Source organism: Batrachochytrium dendrobatidis, assembly GCF_000203795.2.
Source record: "Batrachochytrium dendrobatidis JAM81 unplaced genomic scaffold BATDEscaffold_2, whole genome shotgun sequence".
Lineage (NCBI taxonomy): Eukaryota > Fungi > Chytridiomycota > Chytridiomycetes > Rhizophydiales > Batrachochytrium > Batrachochytrium dendrobatidis.
This window is the reverse complement of record NW_006281100.1, coordinates 1,131,882-1,149,463: the sequence shown is the minus strand read 5'-3', so window position 1 is coordinate 1,149,463 and position 17,582 is coordinate 1,131,882. Positions and strand designations below refer to the sequence as shown.

The 17,582-nt window shown below is 39.1% G+C and overlaps 5 protein-coding genes across 5 annotated transcripts; 3 read left to right on the top strand and 2 right to left on the bottom strand.

Moving 5' to 3' along the window:
* Positions 1-1,362: 1,362 nt before the first annotated feature.
* Positions 1,363-4,623, top strand: BATDEDRAFT_34451 (uncharacterized protein). Its single transcript, XM_006676744.1, has 5 exons — positions 1,363-1,534; positions 1,699-2,136; positions 2,241-2,482; positions 2,592-3,762; positions 3,861-4,623. Exons 1-5 carry the CDS (start codon positions 1,408-1,410, stop codon positions 4,598-4,600), a joined length of 2,718 nt encoding a protein of 905 aa, XP_006676807.1. The 5' UTR covers positions 1,363-1,407; the 3' UTR covers positions 4,601-4,623.
* A 1,864-nt stretch (positions 4,624-6,487) lies between these two features.
* BATDEDRAFT_32888 (uncharacterized protein) lies at positions 6,488-7,436 on the top strand (the record flags this gene model as incomplete). Its single annotated transcript, XM_006676692.1, has 3 exons — positions 6,488-6,597; positions 6,666-6,835; positions 6,904-7,436. 3 exons carry the CDS (start codon positions 6,488-6,490, stop codon positions 7,392-7,394), a joined length of 771 nt encoding a protein of 256 aa, XP_006676755.1. The 3' UTR covers positions 7,395-7,436.
* A 1,807-nt stretch (positions 7,437-9,243) lies between these two features.
* On the top strand, positions 9,244-10,202 carry BATDEDRAFT_32887 (uncharacterized protein). Its single transcript, XM_006676691.1, has 3 exons — positions 9,244-9,693; positions 9,761-9,924; positions 10,003-10,202. Exons 1-3 carry the CDS (start codon positions 9,505-9,507, stop codon positions 10,076-10,078), a joined length of 429 nt encoding a protein of 142 aa, XP_006676754.1. The 5' UTR covers positions 9,244-9,504; the 3' UTR covers positions 10,079-10,202.
* A 326-nt stretch (positions 10,203-10,528) lies between these two features.
* On the bottom strand, positions 10,529-11,438 carry BATDEDRAFT_36638 (uncharacterized protein). The gene has a single exon (XM_006676791.1). It carries the CDS (start codon positions 11,385-11,387, stop codon positions 10,542-10,544), a length of 846 nt encoding a protein of 281 aa, XP_006676854.1. The 5' UTR covers positions 11,388-11,438; the 3' UTR covers positions 10,529-10,541.
* Positions 11,439-13,337: 1,899 nt separating this feature from the next.
* On the bottom strand, positions 13,338-17,148 carry BATDEDRAFT_34448 (uncharacterized protein; the record flags this gene model as incomplete). The annotated part of the gene is made up of 10 exons (XM_006676743.1): positions 13,338-13,702; positions 13,776-14,020; positions 14,129-14,272; positions 14,350-14,484; positions 14,581-14,827; positions 14,915-16,248; positions 16,342-16,412; positions 16,483-16,505; positions 16,584-16,783; positions 16,972-17,148. 10 exons carry the CDS (start codon positions 17,146-17,148, stop codon positions 13,498-13,500), a joined length of 2,781 nt encoding a protein of 926 aa, XP_006676806.1. The 3' UTR covers positions 13,338-13,497.
* Between the last annotated feature and the right edge of the window lie 434 nt (positions 17,149-17,582).

Here is a 17,582-nt window from a genome sequence, read left to right as displayed (position 1 = left end):
CTATTTCATTGCTTTTGATGATGGCGGACGGGTTTTCAACGACAGCAGTCTTTCTATTAGTTAGTGTTGGTGAGACCATTTATTCACGTCACAAATAGCCGGTACTGGAATGTATGAAACGTGTTGCGTTTATATCTTGGCGTTTTCCTTAAAGTGTCTAGATTCATCGCTGTATTCACGTAAAATGGAGCACTTTTCTGTATCTTGCATCGCCACCATTTTACTTTGGAATAGATGATAACTGAGTATTCATTGCACTGTCCTTTGTATATTGACTTGGATATTCTCAATTCAATCAACACAATGTTCATACACATCAAATTATAGTTTGGAATCAGTTCTTTCGTCTTTGTTTGCATGACCATACATTGTATGATCGCCAAGTTTGACACCAGGCTCGTCCATTGCAATCCAGATATTTGGTTCCACTGTTCGGATATTGCCAATAAAAGTTTGGACATATTCCCTACCGATTTGTCTGTCACTCACAAAAGTTGGTTTTTGTTGTAATATTACCATCAAGATCATTGATATTGTTGACCAAGATATTTGACAAGGTTCACAAATGCGCTTACAAGTCTTGTTGTCCAAGTGTTGAAACTACAGAGTTGTCAAGACAATAAATGATTTGATGTGTTGGTTTAATGACAATACAAAGGGTTGACACAAGTAGAAACCCATACATAAAAGGACATGTTTTGAATGCTAAAACCACCAAAAACTGTTTCTATATAATGACTCCAAGAACAATATCGTCCAGTAAATTTGACACCAAACACGAGACTGGCTGTTATGCATCTTGGCTTGTTCAGTGTTCCATTATACATAATAAACGGTCTCAATCTATAGACTTGACACGAGAAAATTTCACGTGACAGAATTGAGTAAGCAGGAAAGATTAATCCGAGATTCCTGATTAAAACCATCATTAAATGTAGATTCAAGTGTGGCAGATCAATATCCAGTTTATGAATACAATCTACTTTGAGTAATAGAGACAAGAGTGCATTTTATGATGAGATTCACGTAAATATAGTTGGAGAGTTACAACTAGTCTGCTTAGACAAGGTTTCTGATTATCAAACTTGTGGCTTTGCAAGATTAATCGGAGGTTTATTGTATCCACAACAAACAAGATGATGAAAATGGACACCCAGAACGCATTAGACCATTTCAGAGTTAATTTCAAACGATACGCAGCGATGGAATGAAATAAATACAATTCAGGTCCAATAATCGACTCTAGAACTCGAGTTGGTGTCGAGATTCGATTGCTGACAATCAAAAATCAGTACGACGCGTCCAAAAAGGCTTTGACTTGTTGCTCGACACTCATCCACGCTGATACCAAATATTGATTGAATCTACTCGAGTGCTAGAGTTTATTTCCTGACTTGTTATTGTTGCATGAATGCAATGAACACTGCTATGAATGCAAATACTCCAGCTTCTCCCACAGTCTTGTCTGACATTGATTTAAACGCTAAAGAATCTATTCCTCGAGGCCTAAGTCTAGGCAGTTTGACACCTGCATGTATGTCATTGATACTAAAATGGCTATTTAGGAATGACTTGACTATACTTTTTGTTTGATATGTGGTACAGAGTGGGAAATGCCATTTGCTATTGCAGGACAAGATAATCACAGACTTATGGTTCAACTAACAAGCCTGTTATTCTACTATTCGATAATGACAGCCTTGAATAGCAGCAATTCTCGTCGCAACCTATTGTCTATCGCAACGAATTTGTCTGCTCCTAATATCAATGCTGATGCAACAGTTGCATTCAACTCATCAACTACTGTTGCTGCTCATAATAGCAAAAGCTTGTTGTCTAGTGCTCCGTTGCTCTCTGACACTGCATCGCCCACTACTGCATCCGCCAATTCACTTATTCCAGGCGAACTGTATACCCTGCTGACTAGATTGCCCTTTTTTGCTGGGGTTTCTGAAACGGACGAGTTCCTGCATGAGATCTGCAAAACCATGACGGTGAGGAAATATTCCCCTGGTGATATTGTGATTCACCAAGGCGAGGTTGCTCGCGCCATGTTTTTTATTATCAAAGGTTCGCTTAAAGTGGTGAGTGAGGACGATGAGGTTATTTTCGGAGAGCTGAATCATGGCACATTTTGTAAGTAATGGGATTCGATACAGGATGATATGTATAACGGCCAAGACGGAATGGATCTGACAATCATTTACCCCAACTTCAAACGCAATGTTATTTTAATACAGTTGGAGAGATTGGAATACTATTTGATATTAAACGAACAGCAACAGTTATTGCAAAGGTACCTTGTACTTTGGTTATTCTTCGATCTGATGTCGTGCACAAGAAACTCGTCAACTATCCTGAAATAGAACGTGTTTTGAAAGCTGCTGCTCAAGATCGACTTGCACTCATGTCACAGGAATTACAGCGTGTAGGAAGAAAGCCATCCATTGAATTGCAAAAAAAGTTTTTAGAGGAACTAAAGGTAGTTTATTGCACTGTGGATCAATAAGATCTGTTTTGTTTTGATGAGCGCTATTGAGTATTTTTAAGCACTCACAGGCCTAGCATTATGCCATACCCTAACTATACAGGATTCACAGCTGGCGCCATTGGCATATCCTACTTCTCGAAAGCAATCTATTAGAGTGGATATGATGGATGTCATGCCTAATATTACTTTTGAACCAAGATCCAGAGAGCCAACATCGGAAAGGTCAGACGAGGACGTGGAATCCAGCTCAGGGGTTTCTGTAGAGAGATCTTTGGATGTACTAGGTGGTGAAGTGCAAACTACAACTCCAGAGCCCTTGACATTTCTGCCACATACTCTGAATATCGAGTCGAATGCCATGTCATCGCAGGCTATGCTTGCAAAAAGGCTTGATAATCGACGGCGTGTATCTGTTGCCGTATGGTCTGATGATAAACTGATGAAATTTGCACAAACTATTTCTGGTCAAGCAGCAGCCCGCGAAACCACCATGAAAAACAGTTTCAAAGCCGAGCCTGAGCACCCTCTCAGCCCCAATCTTTCTGAATTCATTTTGTCTTCAAACTCGGCTGATACACATGAATCCTTCACTATAATGGGCCTTGGTCCATCTTCTCTTTTAAATGTATTTCGCTACTTTGATTTTCGACAGCGTATGCGACTACGACGTGTCAGCAAATACATGACAGCCTTTTTACTTGAGAAAGCACATAATCTTGTTTCACATGTCGATCTCTTCAAATGGCACAAGTCTATCAATGATAAAACTCTTGAAAATATCATGCGTTTCTGCGGATCAAATGTCATAACTCTGAATCTTAAAAGCTGTTGGCAGATCACTGATCAAGGACTATTTCATATTTCCCAGTATGCAACTCATCTCCAAACCCTGGGACTGGCAAGCTTATGGGATATTACAGAAGTGGGATTGGCTTCAATTTCAGAACACTGCAAGTACTTGCAAACTATTGAGTTGAGTAATTGCAGAAAGCTATCTGATCAAAGCATTTTGAACTTGCTTGACAGGTGCCAGTATTTGAATACAATTGGACTGAGCTACTGCAAGAGCATTACTGAAGCAATAATGGGAAAATCAATCTGGCAATCAATTAAAAAGGCAAACTTTCAGCGATGTACAGGCATATTTGACAGTGGATTTTTAAAATGGCAGTGCTTACCGTGTCAACCTGCCGATCTTGCTGTTCAATCTATGCAAGGCTCCATCGCTTTTGAACCCGGGCTTGATTCTGATCGAGTTTTGGACAATAATGGTAATAGATGATGGGCTTGCTACTTGTTCATGCTGTTATAATACTGACAAATTGAGTGATGTTATTTTATGATTTTTTGACTATTTAATGCAACACAGCTGAAATCAGTAACTTATCAATGGATAGCGCATCCACAGATATAGCTCCACAATTTTTTTACAGTAGTGAAAGTACAGATTCAAGTATAAAAACAATCCCAATTGCCGCTTTACCACCATGCCAAGTCGACCAGACATTAAACCATTTAGCACAACTAGAGCTGCTTCAACCAACCACTCTACCAAATCCGATGCCATATACATTTATGCTCGAGGAGCTCAATCTAAGTGATTGCTCCTTTCTCACAGATCAGACCATATCTGTTCTATCATGGTGCTGTCCGCGATTAAAAAAGCTCGGTTTATCATTTTGCTGCTCACTCACAGAACAATACGCAGATATCCTTGTTCAAGGATGCAACGAAATCCATTCATTGGATGTAAGCTATTGTGGGAGTGCTGTGACGGATGCATCACTTGGAACGCTTGCGCAGGGACTTCCCAGTCTTGGGTTTTTGAATATTCGGGGATGCGTGCAGGTTACTGATGCAGGAATTAATCATCTTGTGCAAGTCGCGACCAAACTACATGCTGTAAATCTTACTCAATGCAAGTCAATTAGCAAAGAAGCAATCCAAAGAGCCTCCAAAGTATGCGAGTTGGTGTCAAACCAAAGTTTATTTGAAGACTTTGTGACATGTTTGCAGCATGATTACGACACCCGTACTCGGGCGACTACTGCATCCACATCTCATCATTTGTCCGCATCACAGCCGTATTCACGTAAAACGGAACACTAAACAAGGATGTCAAAGTATAATAAACAGTCTCATGAAATGATTGGCATCAATTCATGTCAAATTCACTGGGTTTTCCTGTTGTTTGGCATGTATTCTATTTTAAACTCGGTGATCGTACAATGTATGTTATACCAGGAGAATGATCTTGGTTCAAAACTATAGTTTATGTGAGCATCGTGATGTTTGTTGTGTTTATTGAAAGACTGCAGCCAGTTTGAATAGGAGTCACAATGGATATTCAACTACTGTATATTTCAGGACAGAATAGTATTGCGTTTTACGTGAATACAACCAAGAAAGGTCGAACAAGATCTACTGCCATGGTGTTCAACTAAATGTGCAAATTACAACATTAACGGTTAGAAACACAGATTTTTAATGGTATGGCATAATTACAAACAATACACATAGTGTCAGTGATTTAACATCAGCTATCCAAACTATATAGTTTCTGCAGTAGTTCAGCCAATGGAACAGATAGTCAAAGGAGTCAATATGTTATACAATATTGGCCAACACAGTGACAAATCAGTTGCACAATCAGCAGCACTTTAGAAGTATCTGTCAGAATATCATCATTTATTTCAATGGCAGTATTCGTTTCAACTGAACCAAGCTCAGATCTGAGACTCACGTTTTTAGATATTCAAGTCGGATTTGATGGGCTGTTGGCACAAATAAAAATGTGTACTCACGTGATGTATAGTTTACTTTATTTTTGCAGATAGCATCCATGAAACTACTTGGTATCAATATAGACTGTACGATATCGACAGTTGTTGTATTCAGCAAGTACAAAATACTTTAGATTGAATCAACAGCAGTTTTTCATCACGCTTGACACGCTTGATATGAACCAAGTTGTGTTGGTTGTATTCACGTAAAATGGAATACTATTCCGTTCTGAAATATACAGTAGTTGAATATCCATTGTGACTCCTATTCAAACTGGCTGCAGTCTTTCAATAAACACAACAAACATCACGATGCTCACATAAACTATAGTTTTGAACCAAGATCATTCTCTTGATATAACATACATTGTACGATCACCGAGTTTAAAATAGAATACATGCCAAACAACAGGAAAACCCAGTAAATTTGACATGAATTGATGCCAATCATTTCATGACTGTTTATTATACTTTGACATCCTTGTTTAGTGTTCCGTCTTACGTGAATACGGCTGTACAGTTCGAATGGCATTTGTAAATGAAAAATGAATTTACACGTGATAAGAGTATAGTCCACGTGATGTTGAATTCAATTTTGGAGTTGTCAACTTGACAATTCACTGCCTGTCGCTTCTTCCCCACAGAATTTTTGTAAGGATTCATGCCTTGTTTGTCGCTGAGTTGTATCATGCATGCATGGAGAAAGCATTCATCCATTCATCCAGGAGCATCTTCATCCACCTGTTAATCTACACCTGCATGTTTCATGGCAGATGCATCAGAAATCACAGCAGCGCGGGTTCAACATTGAAGAACAAGCTGCATGTTGCAGATCTTTTGACTTGAACAGCATACAGTCGACTAGATTATGGTGTTACACTCTACAAACTGATGCAGGGAGCCAATGACAATCGACTATTTTAAATCTTTACTACGAGTTCCTTTTGAAAGGGATTTACACACTGTAGCGATCTTGTTACTTTGCAGTATTGCATTTCAATGTAGTCGATTGTTGTAGGAATGATTAGGACACTTATAAACAGTTTGACACTTGTTTTTGGGTGGATGGATGATGGATTTGCTCGTGTACAAGTGGAGGATGTGATGCTATATTTTGGATTGTCTATTGGCATGATCTTATGTTCAGAGTGCTTTGGCGTGGTAAATATTGGCTTACTAACGAGCTAATGATTTTACTGTAATTAGAGTCGCAATGGGTAGAGTCATTCGTGCGCAGCGTAAGGGTGCTGGTGGTATTTTCAAATCTCACACCAAGCGTCGTGTTGGCGCAGCCAAACATCGTCCTCTCGACTATTCAGAGAGGTATTTTATTACTATTTAAAAACTAGATTTGGGCCTGCATTGTACTGATACGACTTTAACCACTATAGACACGGCTATATTCGAGGTCTTGTCAAGGAGATTGTTCACGATCCAGGTCGTGGTGCCCCACTTGCCAAAGTCGTTTTCCGTAACCCCTACAAGTATGGTCTTTCTGAGCAGACCTTTATTGCTGCCGAAGGTCTTTTCACTGGACAGTTTCTCTACTGTGGAAAGAAGGGTGAGGTTTGGATTGTTTTTTAGATATTTAGATTTCTTCAACTAACACCGTTATTTTGATGTTTATAGCTGGTTTAACGATTGGAAACGTTCTTCCCCTTGCATCTGTTCCCGAAGGTACCATTGTCTGCAACATTGAAGAGTCTATTGGTGATCGTGGAGCGATTGCTCGTGTTTCTGGTAACTATGCCACTGTTATTGGCCAGAATCCCGATGAAGGCAAGACCCGTCTCAAGCTTCCATCTGGTGCCAAGAAAGTTTTATCCAACAAGTGCCGTGCTACTGTTGGTATTGTTGCTGGAGGTGGTCGTATTGACAAACCCCTTCTCAAGGCTGGACGTGCCTTCCACAAGTATCGCGTTAAGCGTAACTCTTGGCCCAAGACTCGTGGTGTTGCTATGAATCCTGTTGATCATCCTCACGGTGGTGGTAATCATCAACACATTGGTCATGCCTCGACCGTTTCTCGCTTTGCTCCTCCTGGACAAAAAGTTGGTCTTATTGCTGCCAGGAGAACTGGTTTGCAGCGTGGTACCAAGGTCATTGTCGACAAGGCATAAGCACATTTTTTGTCTGATCTTCAATACATTTTATGTGAAATCCTTTTAATTAGGTTTACATTGTTTTGGTGATATTGAACAAGAGCATACGATAGTGACGAATATTAGAATTTAAACACACTTGACATCAGTCATGATTTTATTATTAATTCAAGCTTGACATGAACAGACTTTAGACACACTGGAAGTGTTTGGAATTTGATGGAAGGCAAATCCATACAAATTCACAAGAATCAAAACTTGATTTTTGCCATTAAATATTTGATTCTTTTTATATGTCGGCAAGTGTCATGAACATCGATTCTGCTTTATTACTGTTTGTATTGCTGCAGTTTAATCTGATTCATGTCTGGTTTTCCATCTATTCTTAGGCTGACGATTTCAAAGCACAAGGCAACCAGGCGTTCAGTGCTGGACAGTATGATTCTGCCATCAAGCTCTTTTCTCAGGCAATAGAACTTGATCCTTCCAACCATGTCCTTTACTCTAATAGGTAGGCTTATCTGAGTCTTGTTGGCTTCCATGATTTTATCATGCTTGAATCTATTAGATCTGATTATTCATCAAATGTGCTTTTACAGTATTTAACCGTTTTAATGTGTGATGTTGTCTTTAGGTCAGCTGCATATGCTAGCATGCACAATTATGTTGATGCTGTCAAGGATGCAGAAAAAACTATTGAAATTAAACCTGACTGGGCAAAGGTATGCGTTGAATCATCGCTTTGTTTTTGTCGAGTGCTATAAAATCACAACTTTTTACTGCTCATACTGAAATCTATTGAATCAATCCTATTTACTCGACAATCAACTTGCCAATCTGGAATTTCCTCGCTAATATTTAAACTCTGCTTAATACCATTAGGGATACTCACGTAAAGGTGCTGCTCTTCATGGACTTGGTAATCTGGAAGAAGCTACTGCTGTTTACGAAGCTGGCTTGAAAATTGAGCCAGAAAATGCGCTTCTCAAGCGTGGTTTGAGCGATGTTACTGCTGCCATGTCAGCCAGCTCTAATCCCATGGCCAAGATGTTTGGACCTGGCATGTGGGAAAAAATTGCCGCCAACCCTCGTCTTTCTCCTCTGCTTGCTCAGCCTGATCTTGTTGAAAAACTTCGTCAGATCCAGAGCAATCCAGAAACAATTAACCTGTACGTTGTATCAGTGTGCATACTTGTAATCTTATTTCCTGGACATTTATGATTTCTAATATTTGCTAGACATGTATGATTTACATCATATTGATTGCATTGTAAATTCTAAATTAGTCATCTTCAAGATACTCGTATTATGGAGGTATTGATGGGACTCATGGATCTGGATGCTCGTGTTGCTCGAAATGCCGACGAGGTTGAAAAGGCAACTGAAGAGGCTCATGCTGATATTGACTCGCGCAAGGCAGCTCAGTCTTCTCATAAACCACAGCCCAAAACTCAATCTGAACCTGAATTGACTCCTGAAGAGCTAGAGAAAAAAAATAAACGTACTGCCAGTGACGAGGCCAAGACCAAGGGAAATGCTGCTTACAAACAACGTCAGTTTGAGGAAGCGTTGAAGCACTATGCTGAGGCTTGGGATTTGGATAATACTAACGTGGCTGTTCTCACTAACAAGGCAGCTGTATACTTTGAAATGGAAAAGTTTGACGAGTGCATCAAGACTTGCGAGGAAGCTGTTGAAGTTGGTCGTGAACAACGGGTTGATTATAAGCTGATTGCTCGGTAAGTATTCAAGATTGTTTATTGCATAACCGAAATTGATTCTGATCCTCATTGATATGTTACGATTTAGTGCACTTGGTCGCATTGGAACTTCGTACACTATGCTGAATGACTATCCCAATGCAATCAAGCATTTTGAAAAATCGCTTTCCGAGCACCGAACTGCTGATATTCTTGAAAAACTGCGCGATGCTGAAAAGACTCTCAAAAAGATTGAAGAAGAAAACTACAAGAATCCCGAGTTGTCTGATGCTGCTCGTGAAAAGGGCAACGAGTTGTTCAAGGCTCACGACTATGTCAATGCTGTTAAACAATACTCTGATGCCATCAAGCGTAACCCTGAAGATCCCCGAAACTTTTCAAATCGTGCTGCCTGCTATACCAAGTTGATGGCTTTGCCTGAAGCTGACAAGGACTGCGATGCTGCAATCAAACTTGATCCCAATTTTCTCAAGGCATATATCCGTAAAGCTGCAATTCTATGTGCCAAGCGTGACTACATGGGCTGCATTGAGATGTGTGAGGATATCATGAGCAAAGACACTGAAAACAAGCATACTGCCGAAGTTCAGTCGCAGGTAAGATAGTCTTGTCTAATTGGTGATTGTTTTTCATTTATTAACCCTACTGGATTGAACTATATAGATGCAAAAAGCATACTTTACTCTTAGCCAGCTCCAAGCTCCACATAACCGCGAGGAAACGCTGGAGCGTGCAAAGCAGAATCCTGATGTCCAACAAACCATGAGCGATCCCATCATGCAGACTATTTTGAAGCAAATGCAAGAAGATCCCTCTTCTGTCCGATCGTAAGTTTTTGATCAGTCTGTATAGAAATAATGTATCAAGTGAGCCCAATACAAATACTAAAACTTTGTTTACTCTAGGCATATGGCTAATCCAGCAGTTTCTGGCAAGATCCGTATCTTGATCAACGCAGGTATTATTTCTATGGGACGTTAAGCCACTATACAAACGCACACCATACATGTTGATGATGAAATTGAAAAATGAGTGCAAGAATTAAAAACAACAATGCGATTAAAATGACCACTTTTAACAAGTGATGTATGCCAATTGGCTGATCAACCCAACACATGAGAGTTTACCCAGAGATTGGATAGCAATACAAATATTACATTCTACTCTAACCGATTCGTGTGATATGAACATCAAATAAGGATTGCACAATCAACAGTTGTGGAATGAGTTTAGTAACAAGATGGTGTGTTTTGATCAATTCCAAACCACATACAAACTGTCAACGATCCAAACAGCAATATCGCGAGATTCATATTGTTCATGTTTAAACTCTTGAATGACTAATAGAAATGAGATGAACAATTCCATGGAATCAGCCCAGCACAGTCTATTCCAAAGTGTTGAATTTTTAATAAAGCTGTAAAACAGATTCAGCGAATGAGTTTTATTCTCGAACAAATTGTACACTAGTATGGGGTTCGGATTGTGCATACCCTCCATGCTGGTATTGCTGATATGGTTGACCACCAGCACCAGCACTGGGTAATGTACTATAGATGTTACTTAGATCTGCAGATCGATTAGGAACATTCTGAGCTGTGGCATAGTACAAGTCAGAACTGCTTTTTCCCATAGCAGCAGCATTATGGATTGGTACAGGAGCTGGTCCAGTGTTGCCATGATTTGTTGTTTCGTTGTTCCGTAGTCGTTGACGGAACATATTACTTGGCCGGAGTTGACCAAACTTGCGGAATGCATACATTCCTACACAAGCAACAAACACAGCACATCCAACAGCAATTAGCACCACTTTGGTTGATGTGGACATTTCAGATGAGGGTGGGTTGGGTGAGCCTGTTAATGAACCGGTAGTACTACCATTGCTTGCAGGGGCTACTGGACCACCCGTAATGCCCTGTTCATTAGAAGTATTGGAGATGGTAGCTGGTCCAGGCGATGGAGCAGGTGCTTGTGGTCCACTAGAGGAGGTGGTTGTCACAACTATAGCAGCTGATGGTTTTTGCGTAGGAGAAGGAGCAACAGATGGCAATGCAGGTACAACAGATGACGTAGTAGGAGCAGGAGCAGGTGCAGGAGCTGGAGGAGCAGGAGATACAGATGCCTGTGGAGGAGCAGCAGGAGTTGCTTGTGAGTGAGGTACAGAAGATGCTTGTGGAGCAGTGGGTAGAGATGCAGCAGCCTGTCGTGGGTACAAGCGATGATTAACAGCAGTTGCAGTAGACCAGGTCAGCATCAAGAATGCACCATACAATGCTGTTTGTGGACGCATTGCGAATGGCTGTATCAATAGGTTTGAATGATCTGCTCTTGAATGGATTTAAATTCAAAGGTTGTTAGCAGGTCTGAAGAATCAAGTCTTGAATTTAAAATATTACGCAGTCGATATCTGACTAGAAGAATATAAACAGATGCAATTAAACAGGTTAACGTTTGAAATGAAACTATAAAGAGTCAATGGCACTCACTATCAACGATAAATAGACTAATACTGCGAGTTGGGATTTGGGTGCCTTTTAGCACTGTTATGCAGTGCGTGGATTCTGTTTCAGTTGAATGTTTTTGGGTGGATGTCTTGGTGGCGATAGGATTAAAGCCAGCGATAATAAGATGAAAATGGAATGAGAATGAAATGAGAATGGATAGATATTCTTTTGGGTTATACGCAAAACTCCACTTTCATCATATTTAACAAGTAATCTGATTGCATTAAGCAAGCTGCTGTCGCTGCATTTCGGAAACGTGAATTCTCCGGTTGTAAATTTGCACAATTATTTCAAATTAGGGTAAACTATATTAAGCGGATTATCAACAGTCGTGTCAAGACCAGCAAGCTCAGTAATCAGCCCTTGCTAGACCAAACGACTCATGTTCTATATTGAATCAAGAGGATCCGCAAACTAGTGTCAACAAGTCAGATTGTAGCCATGGTGCAGGAAACACGATCGATGGATAATCCTCATTCAAATCAGCAATCTACCAATGTTTTCAAAACATCAAGAAAGCATAGTCTTGGACTAAACAAACCAACTACAGTAAACTGACAATACTTTACCACAGATACGCTTGATATATGCAATGAAACAGCCAAATCCCATGATTTCATCTGGTGATTCATTATTGATGCTCGCTTGTGGGTGGCGTGGAAGGCGTACGAAATACATGTGTTGTTAAAGTTGATAGTGAGGTTTAATAATGACGCAATTTGTCATAAGGGGCACAAAAAGGCTCTTTAGGACATTAACAACTATAAAGGATCAAGACTTGACCATTAATATGGACAACGACACGAACGTGTAACCTACAATTAAACCTGCCTCTTCAAGTCTCGAAATGACACTGGATTAGATGATGGGAGTCACAAAAGCAACAACTAAACCCGATCCTACATAAAAGTGGTATTGAATGAATTCTACAAAAGTACTTGCCATACATGATAAACACCAATGACTAATGATCCTTCATCTCTCCATTCTTATGCTCATTGCCGCCAACCGTGAGGCAGATTTATGCGTAACTCGACGATCCACTTTGCACAATATTGATTAATGCTTTATTTTGACTATCCATCTAACCACATGGACTCAACTGATGCACTTTATATCTTGGCGTCTAGATTCATCGCTGTATTCACGTAAAATGGAGCACTTTTCTGTATCTTGCATCGCCACCATTTTACTTTGGAATAGATGATAACTGAGTATTCATTGCACTGTCCTTTGTATATTGACTTGGATATTCTCAATTCAATCAACACATTGTTCATACACATCAAATTATAGTTTGGAATCAGTTCTTTCGTCTTTGTTTGCATGACCATACATTGTATGATCGCCAAGTTTGACACCAGGCTCGTCCATTGCAATCCAGATATTTGGTTCCACTGTTCGGATATTGCCAATAAAAGTTTGGACATATTCCTTGCCGATTTGTCTGTCACTCACAAAAGTTGGTTTTTGTTGTAATATTACCATCAAGATCATTGATATTGTTGACCAAGATATTTGATAAGGTCCACAAATGCGCTTACAAGTCTTGTTGTCCAAGTGTTGAAACTACAGAGTTGTCAAGACAATAAATGATTTGATGTGTTGGTTTAATGACAATACAAAGGGTTGACACAAGTAGAAACCCATACATAAAAGGACATGTTTTGAATGCTAAAACCACCAAAAACTGTTTCTATATAATGACTCCAAGAACAATATCGTCCAGTAAATTTGACACCAAACACGAGACTGGCTGTTTATTATGCATCTTGATACCTAAGCTTAGTAATAATGCTTGCTCAGGGCTACGGTGTATCAGTTTTCAGGTATTTGAAATATTAATTATTACTATTGATCGCTAAATTACACATTCCCCATAGTCGAGCCAAGTATCTACTCCAAAGCATTAGTCGACTTTGAACCTGTATGTTCAAGAGAAAACCCTCGTTCGACTAAATCCCTGACTTTTTCTAAAAACATAGTAGTCTGTGCTTGATTAGCTCCAAGAATAACATGCGATTCCAACGAGTTCATCAGCTTGTCTAGTCGTGTGGTTACTACAAATCGTGTATGGAATGGCTTGCTTAAATTCACCAAACTAAACATCTAGATTAGCAACTAAAGTTATGCCAACATATAACCATAGTTTAGCAATATCATAGTATACATACCTCGGATGTGTTCTGTACGTTCGGACTAATTCAGATATTTGTAAAAATATATCCTGTGGTAAGGATGTCGATGGAATGATGGATTTGATACAGGAGTATGGTAACCGATATTCGGACATGGAATTCCATTCTTGGGATACTGTAATAAACTGAAATCTTGATATCAATACAGGTGTTCTTTTGTCAAAAGGACTGACAATCACACCAACAAACGGCTCCATGCCATCTTCGCGACAAAACAGTTTCTGGTTACAGAATTACAGTTGATGTTCAAGATAAACTCGGTTAAAATGATTTATATCAAACTAAACTATCTTTACAATCTCTCATTCAAAAGTATGAATAAAGCATACCTGATAGTTGGCTTGATTTTCAATATCACGAATAGATGGATTGGGCTCAAACGTAGGATGTGAGTGATACCAACCAACTACATTCAACCCAAGTGCGTTAAAATGGTCTCTTGCTTGCATTTCAGATACTGGATCCATCTCACACTAGGATAAAATGCCAGATAAGTAAATGAATAGTCACACATTACAGCCAATATTCAAAATGTTTAGATTCATCATACCTGCACACCAGTGCTCAATGAATTACACGGATAAACTTGCAGTAGATTCAATTCTTTTTTTACTGGATCAAATGTTCCACCAATCAACCCAATGATTTCTGTATGTGCTAGATGTGAATGAAAATCTATAATAATCTGATTGTAATATTCTTAAATTGGTCAGATTGTAATAAAAAACACCCTGGACCCAATAGTAAGCAAAAAACAATTCAAAATCAATATGCTACATACCAAGGTATTCGAATGAACCTTGACGTGCAATGCATGTGGAGTGTTGTCTAGATATCGCTGCAGTGGAATTAGCTTGAACGGATCATATTTACCCATGATGTCTGTAACCACTGATTTGTTTGTCTTGAGGCGCTTAGTATTGCACTGTTGATCTACAAAGTATTTGGCATTCTTTTGTAATAACTTTCGTTGCTCCTCCTTTTCGGGATCTATATGCTCAATTGTGGATCCTTCTAATTCCCATACCCTAATCATTTTAAAATTAAAACTACAAGTCTGGCACATCATTGTTTTTGAACAAGTACCAAATCTTTGACCAAAATATAAGACTTACCAATTTCCATTAGGTGTTCTCACTTTTCGTCGCCGTCGGCCATTGGTATCCGTGGGTATATTGTTTGTTCCTTCGTATACAGCACTGATTTCGCCTCCACCATATATATTTTTTAATAGATTGGATTTAGGCTTTGCAGTGCGTGCCGCTACTGATCGTTTTGTCTTGAGCTGAGGTTTTTGACAGTCAACATTGATGGCACCAATACTTTGAAGAAATGAATGAACCCGACTGAGGGCATTCACATCACCTTGACCCTTGAGACCAGGACGAATTCTGGATTTACTAACACTTATAGGTCGCATCTTTGCCCACAGGTCCAGAATATGATTTCGAATTTTTTGATATCTTGATGGTGTCTTGTTGATCCGTTTTCCCGTATACTCACCCAAAAACCACTCTGGACAAAACTCCATTTCAAAAGGTTTGATAATAGACGGATCAATGGAAAAGTCTTCTTGGCGAGAATCTCCAACTAGATAGTGACATTGCTCCAAATCGTCATCTGATTCCTCATCATGACTATCCTCATTCACTTTTTTGGCATTGTTGGTTTTTTGATCTTGATTGGTCGTATCAGCAGTATTGTTTTCCTTGATTTTAGACAAGACAGAGTGAGATTCTGCTATTCTCTCATATATAGGGGTCTGTTCCATGGGGTTTGTGTACTGCGATTCAGATGGAGTTTGCTCTATTTTGCAAGTAGAGTCTTTTGTGAAAGATGCTGCAACGGAAAGTACCGGTTCATTTTCTGTCTTGATCGTCATATCCTCAGTAAGCGAGACTTTGGGTATGTCTGAATTCAAAATTTCAGCAGGTTTAGATTCGGTGTTTACTTGAGATGTCATGTGTGATGCTGCTCGGTTTGAAACAACGTTATTTTTATCTTGAGCATCTGTGACATAGTTTGGTGATCCAGTAGCATCTTCCTGTGCCGTAAATGCAAAAGATGAATCTGATTTTTCAGTAGCAGAATCTGACTCACAACCTAAACTTGTGCTGGAGTTTATATCTGAATTGCAAGAGTCGGATACATTTCCAAAAGGGTCTTTTAAAAGAACTTTTGAGTATACTTCTACATCTGATCCGTCAGTAATATCTACATCGATATCTTCATCAATATCAGGAGTTTTGGTATTTTCAAGTTTGATGGAGGTTTCGGAACATACAGTGTTCACTGGTTTGATATCTGCTTGTGGAATTTTTGCTGCTGGTGCACCAGGAATTTGAACACCATGAATGAGAAGATATCGTGTATGAACAGCAACTTGTTTGGAAGTCCTATTTCCAAGACTATCTGCAACCTTTCTCCACGAGCCATATCCGTGTTTTTCCTATTTGCAATTCATATTTCACATAGACTATGTTAAAATCAATGCCACTTGCGAGTTTTTTGCACAAAAGTTTAAATATGTATTGAAACATACAATTGCTGCAACCAGTCGAGTATTCTCCCGCTCAGACCACTTTGACCGATTTGGAATGGATTTAGCAGTATCTATTGTACAATTTATAACTGCAGTCAGTATAAGGCACAAAAACAAAATAAATGATTGTGCAAGACTAACCTGCAGTTCTTTTCCTTTTAATCCTATCCAGCATTGGTATTAAGTGAATTGATAAATAACTGTTAATGGGTAGAAAGTAAAATGACAGTTGATGCACTTACTCTAGATTGGATTTAGATCCAGCTGTTTCTGATTTTGTTCGCATTGGCTCGTATTTATTAGCAGAGTGAATATTTTCTGTATAAGCCAACGGATCTCCAACATAGCTGGCATGACCAAAATAGTGCTCCTCTTCAGCAAACATGCTTTCAATAAGTGCTTTGGACTGTGGGTCCATTTCTGGTGTATCCAACGCTCCTGACTGATGATGTATTTGAATAAATAGTAACTCGAGTTAGATAAACCACAATTTGGATATACACTTCAAATGCAGGTTGAGCAGTCTGGGCTGAATGCATTGGTCTACGCATCATATACAACAGAGTGACCTAGTTGATAGTTTTTTTATAGGATGTTGAATTGGAATGAATAGTGCTGTAGTAATTTTACCTCGAGTAGATGGTCAGAAGTAAGCCATTCAGGTTCTGGATACACAACACTCTGTGCTTTATCGAAGTATAATGAATCACTATTGTCCTCTAACCCTTTATGAGTTGATGTATCGGAAGCACCTCGTGTTGGTGGGCGAGTTTCTTCACCTTCAATATCAATGTCAACGTCGTCCATGATGTGAGGATTCCAATGATGATCAAGAGTATGGAAATTCCACACAGAGTGTGTTTGAGTGATAAAGCCGAGTGATGCCAGCAATATCAAGATTGAAGGTATCAACAATCAATGTATTGCAGTTGTATTTGTGTAAAATGGAACACTAAATGTCAAAAGATGAACAATCTCATAATAATTGGTTTAATAAAATCCTGATGATTGGCATGGATTCTCGAAATCACTGTTTTTCAACTAGAATGTATTCGAGTTTTTAGGATGCTCGACAATCGTACAATATCAAGAAAATTCCAGTTTAAAACTATAGTTTAATGAACGCTGTGTTTTCAAGAATGCATCAAAGCTAGTTTTTAATAAGAAAGCGAATTAAATATTATATATTCAAAAGCCAAATAGTTGATGTTCTATTTTATGTGAATACAGCTGTAATTCTG

What these genes read in the sequence shown, in the direction of transcription:
- BATDEDRAFT_34451 (XM_006676744.1), top strand. Translation starts at nt 1,408, where the DNA reads ATGAATGCAATGAACACTGCTATGAATGCAAATACTCCAGCTTCTCCC. An exon ending in AGTTTTTAGAGGAACTAAAG is followed by an intron (nt 2,483 to 2,591) that starts GTAGTTTATTGC and finishes CTAACTATACAG; the next exon opens with GATTCACAGCTGGCGCCATT. An exon ending in TCGAGTTTTGGACAATAATG is followed by an intron (nt 3,763 to 3,860) that starts GTAATAGATGAT and finishes AATGCAACACAG; the next exon opens with CTGAAATCAGTAACTTATCA.
- BATDEDRAFT_32887 (XM_006676691.1), top strand. Translation starts at nt 9,505, where the DNA reads ATGGCTTTGCCTGAAGCTGACAAGGACTGCGATGCTGCAATCAAACTT. An exon ending in CTGCCGAAGTTCAGTCGCAG is followed by an intron (nt 9,694 to 9,760) that starts GTAAGATAGTCT and finishes TGAACTATATAG; the next exon opens with ATGCAAAAAGCATACTTTAC. An exon ending in GATCCCTCTTCTGTCCGATC is followed by an intron (nt 9,925 to 10,002) that starts GTAAGTTTTTGA and finishes TGTTTACTCTAG; the next exon opens with GCATATGGCTAATCCAGCAG.
- BATDEDRAFT_36638 (XM_006676791.1), bottom strand. Translation starts at nt 11,387, where the DNA reads ATGCGTCCACAAACAGCATTGTATGGTGCATTCTTGATGCTGACCTGG.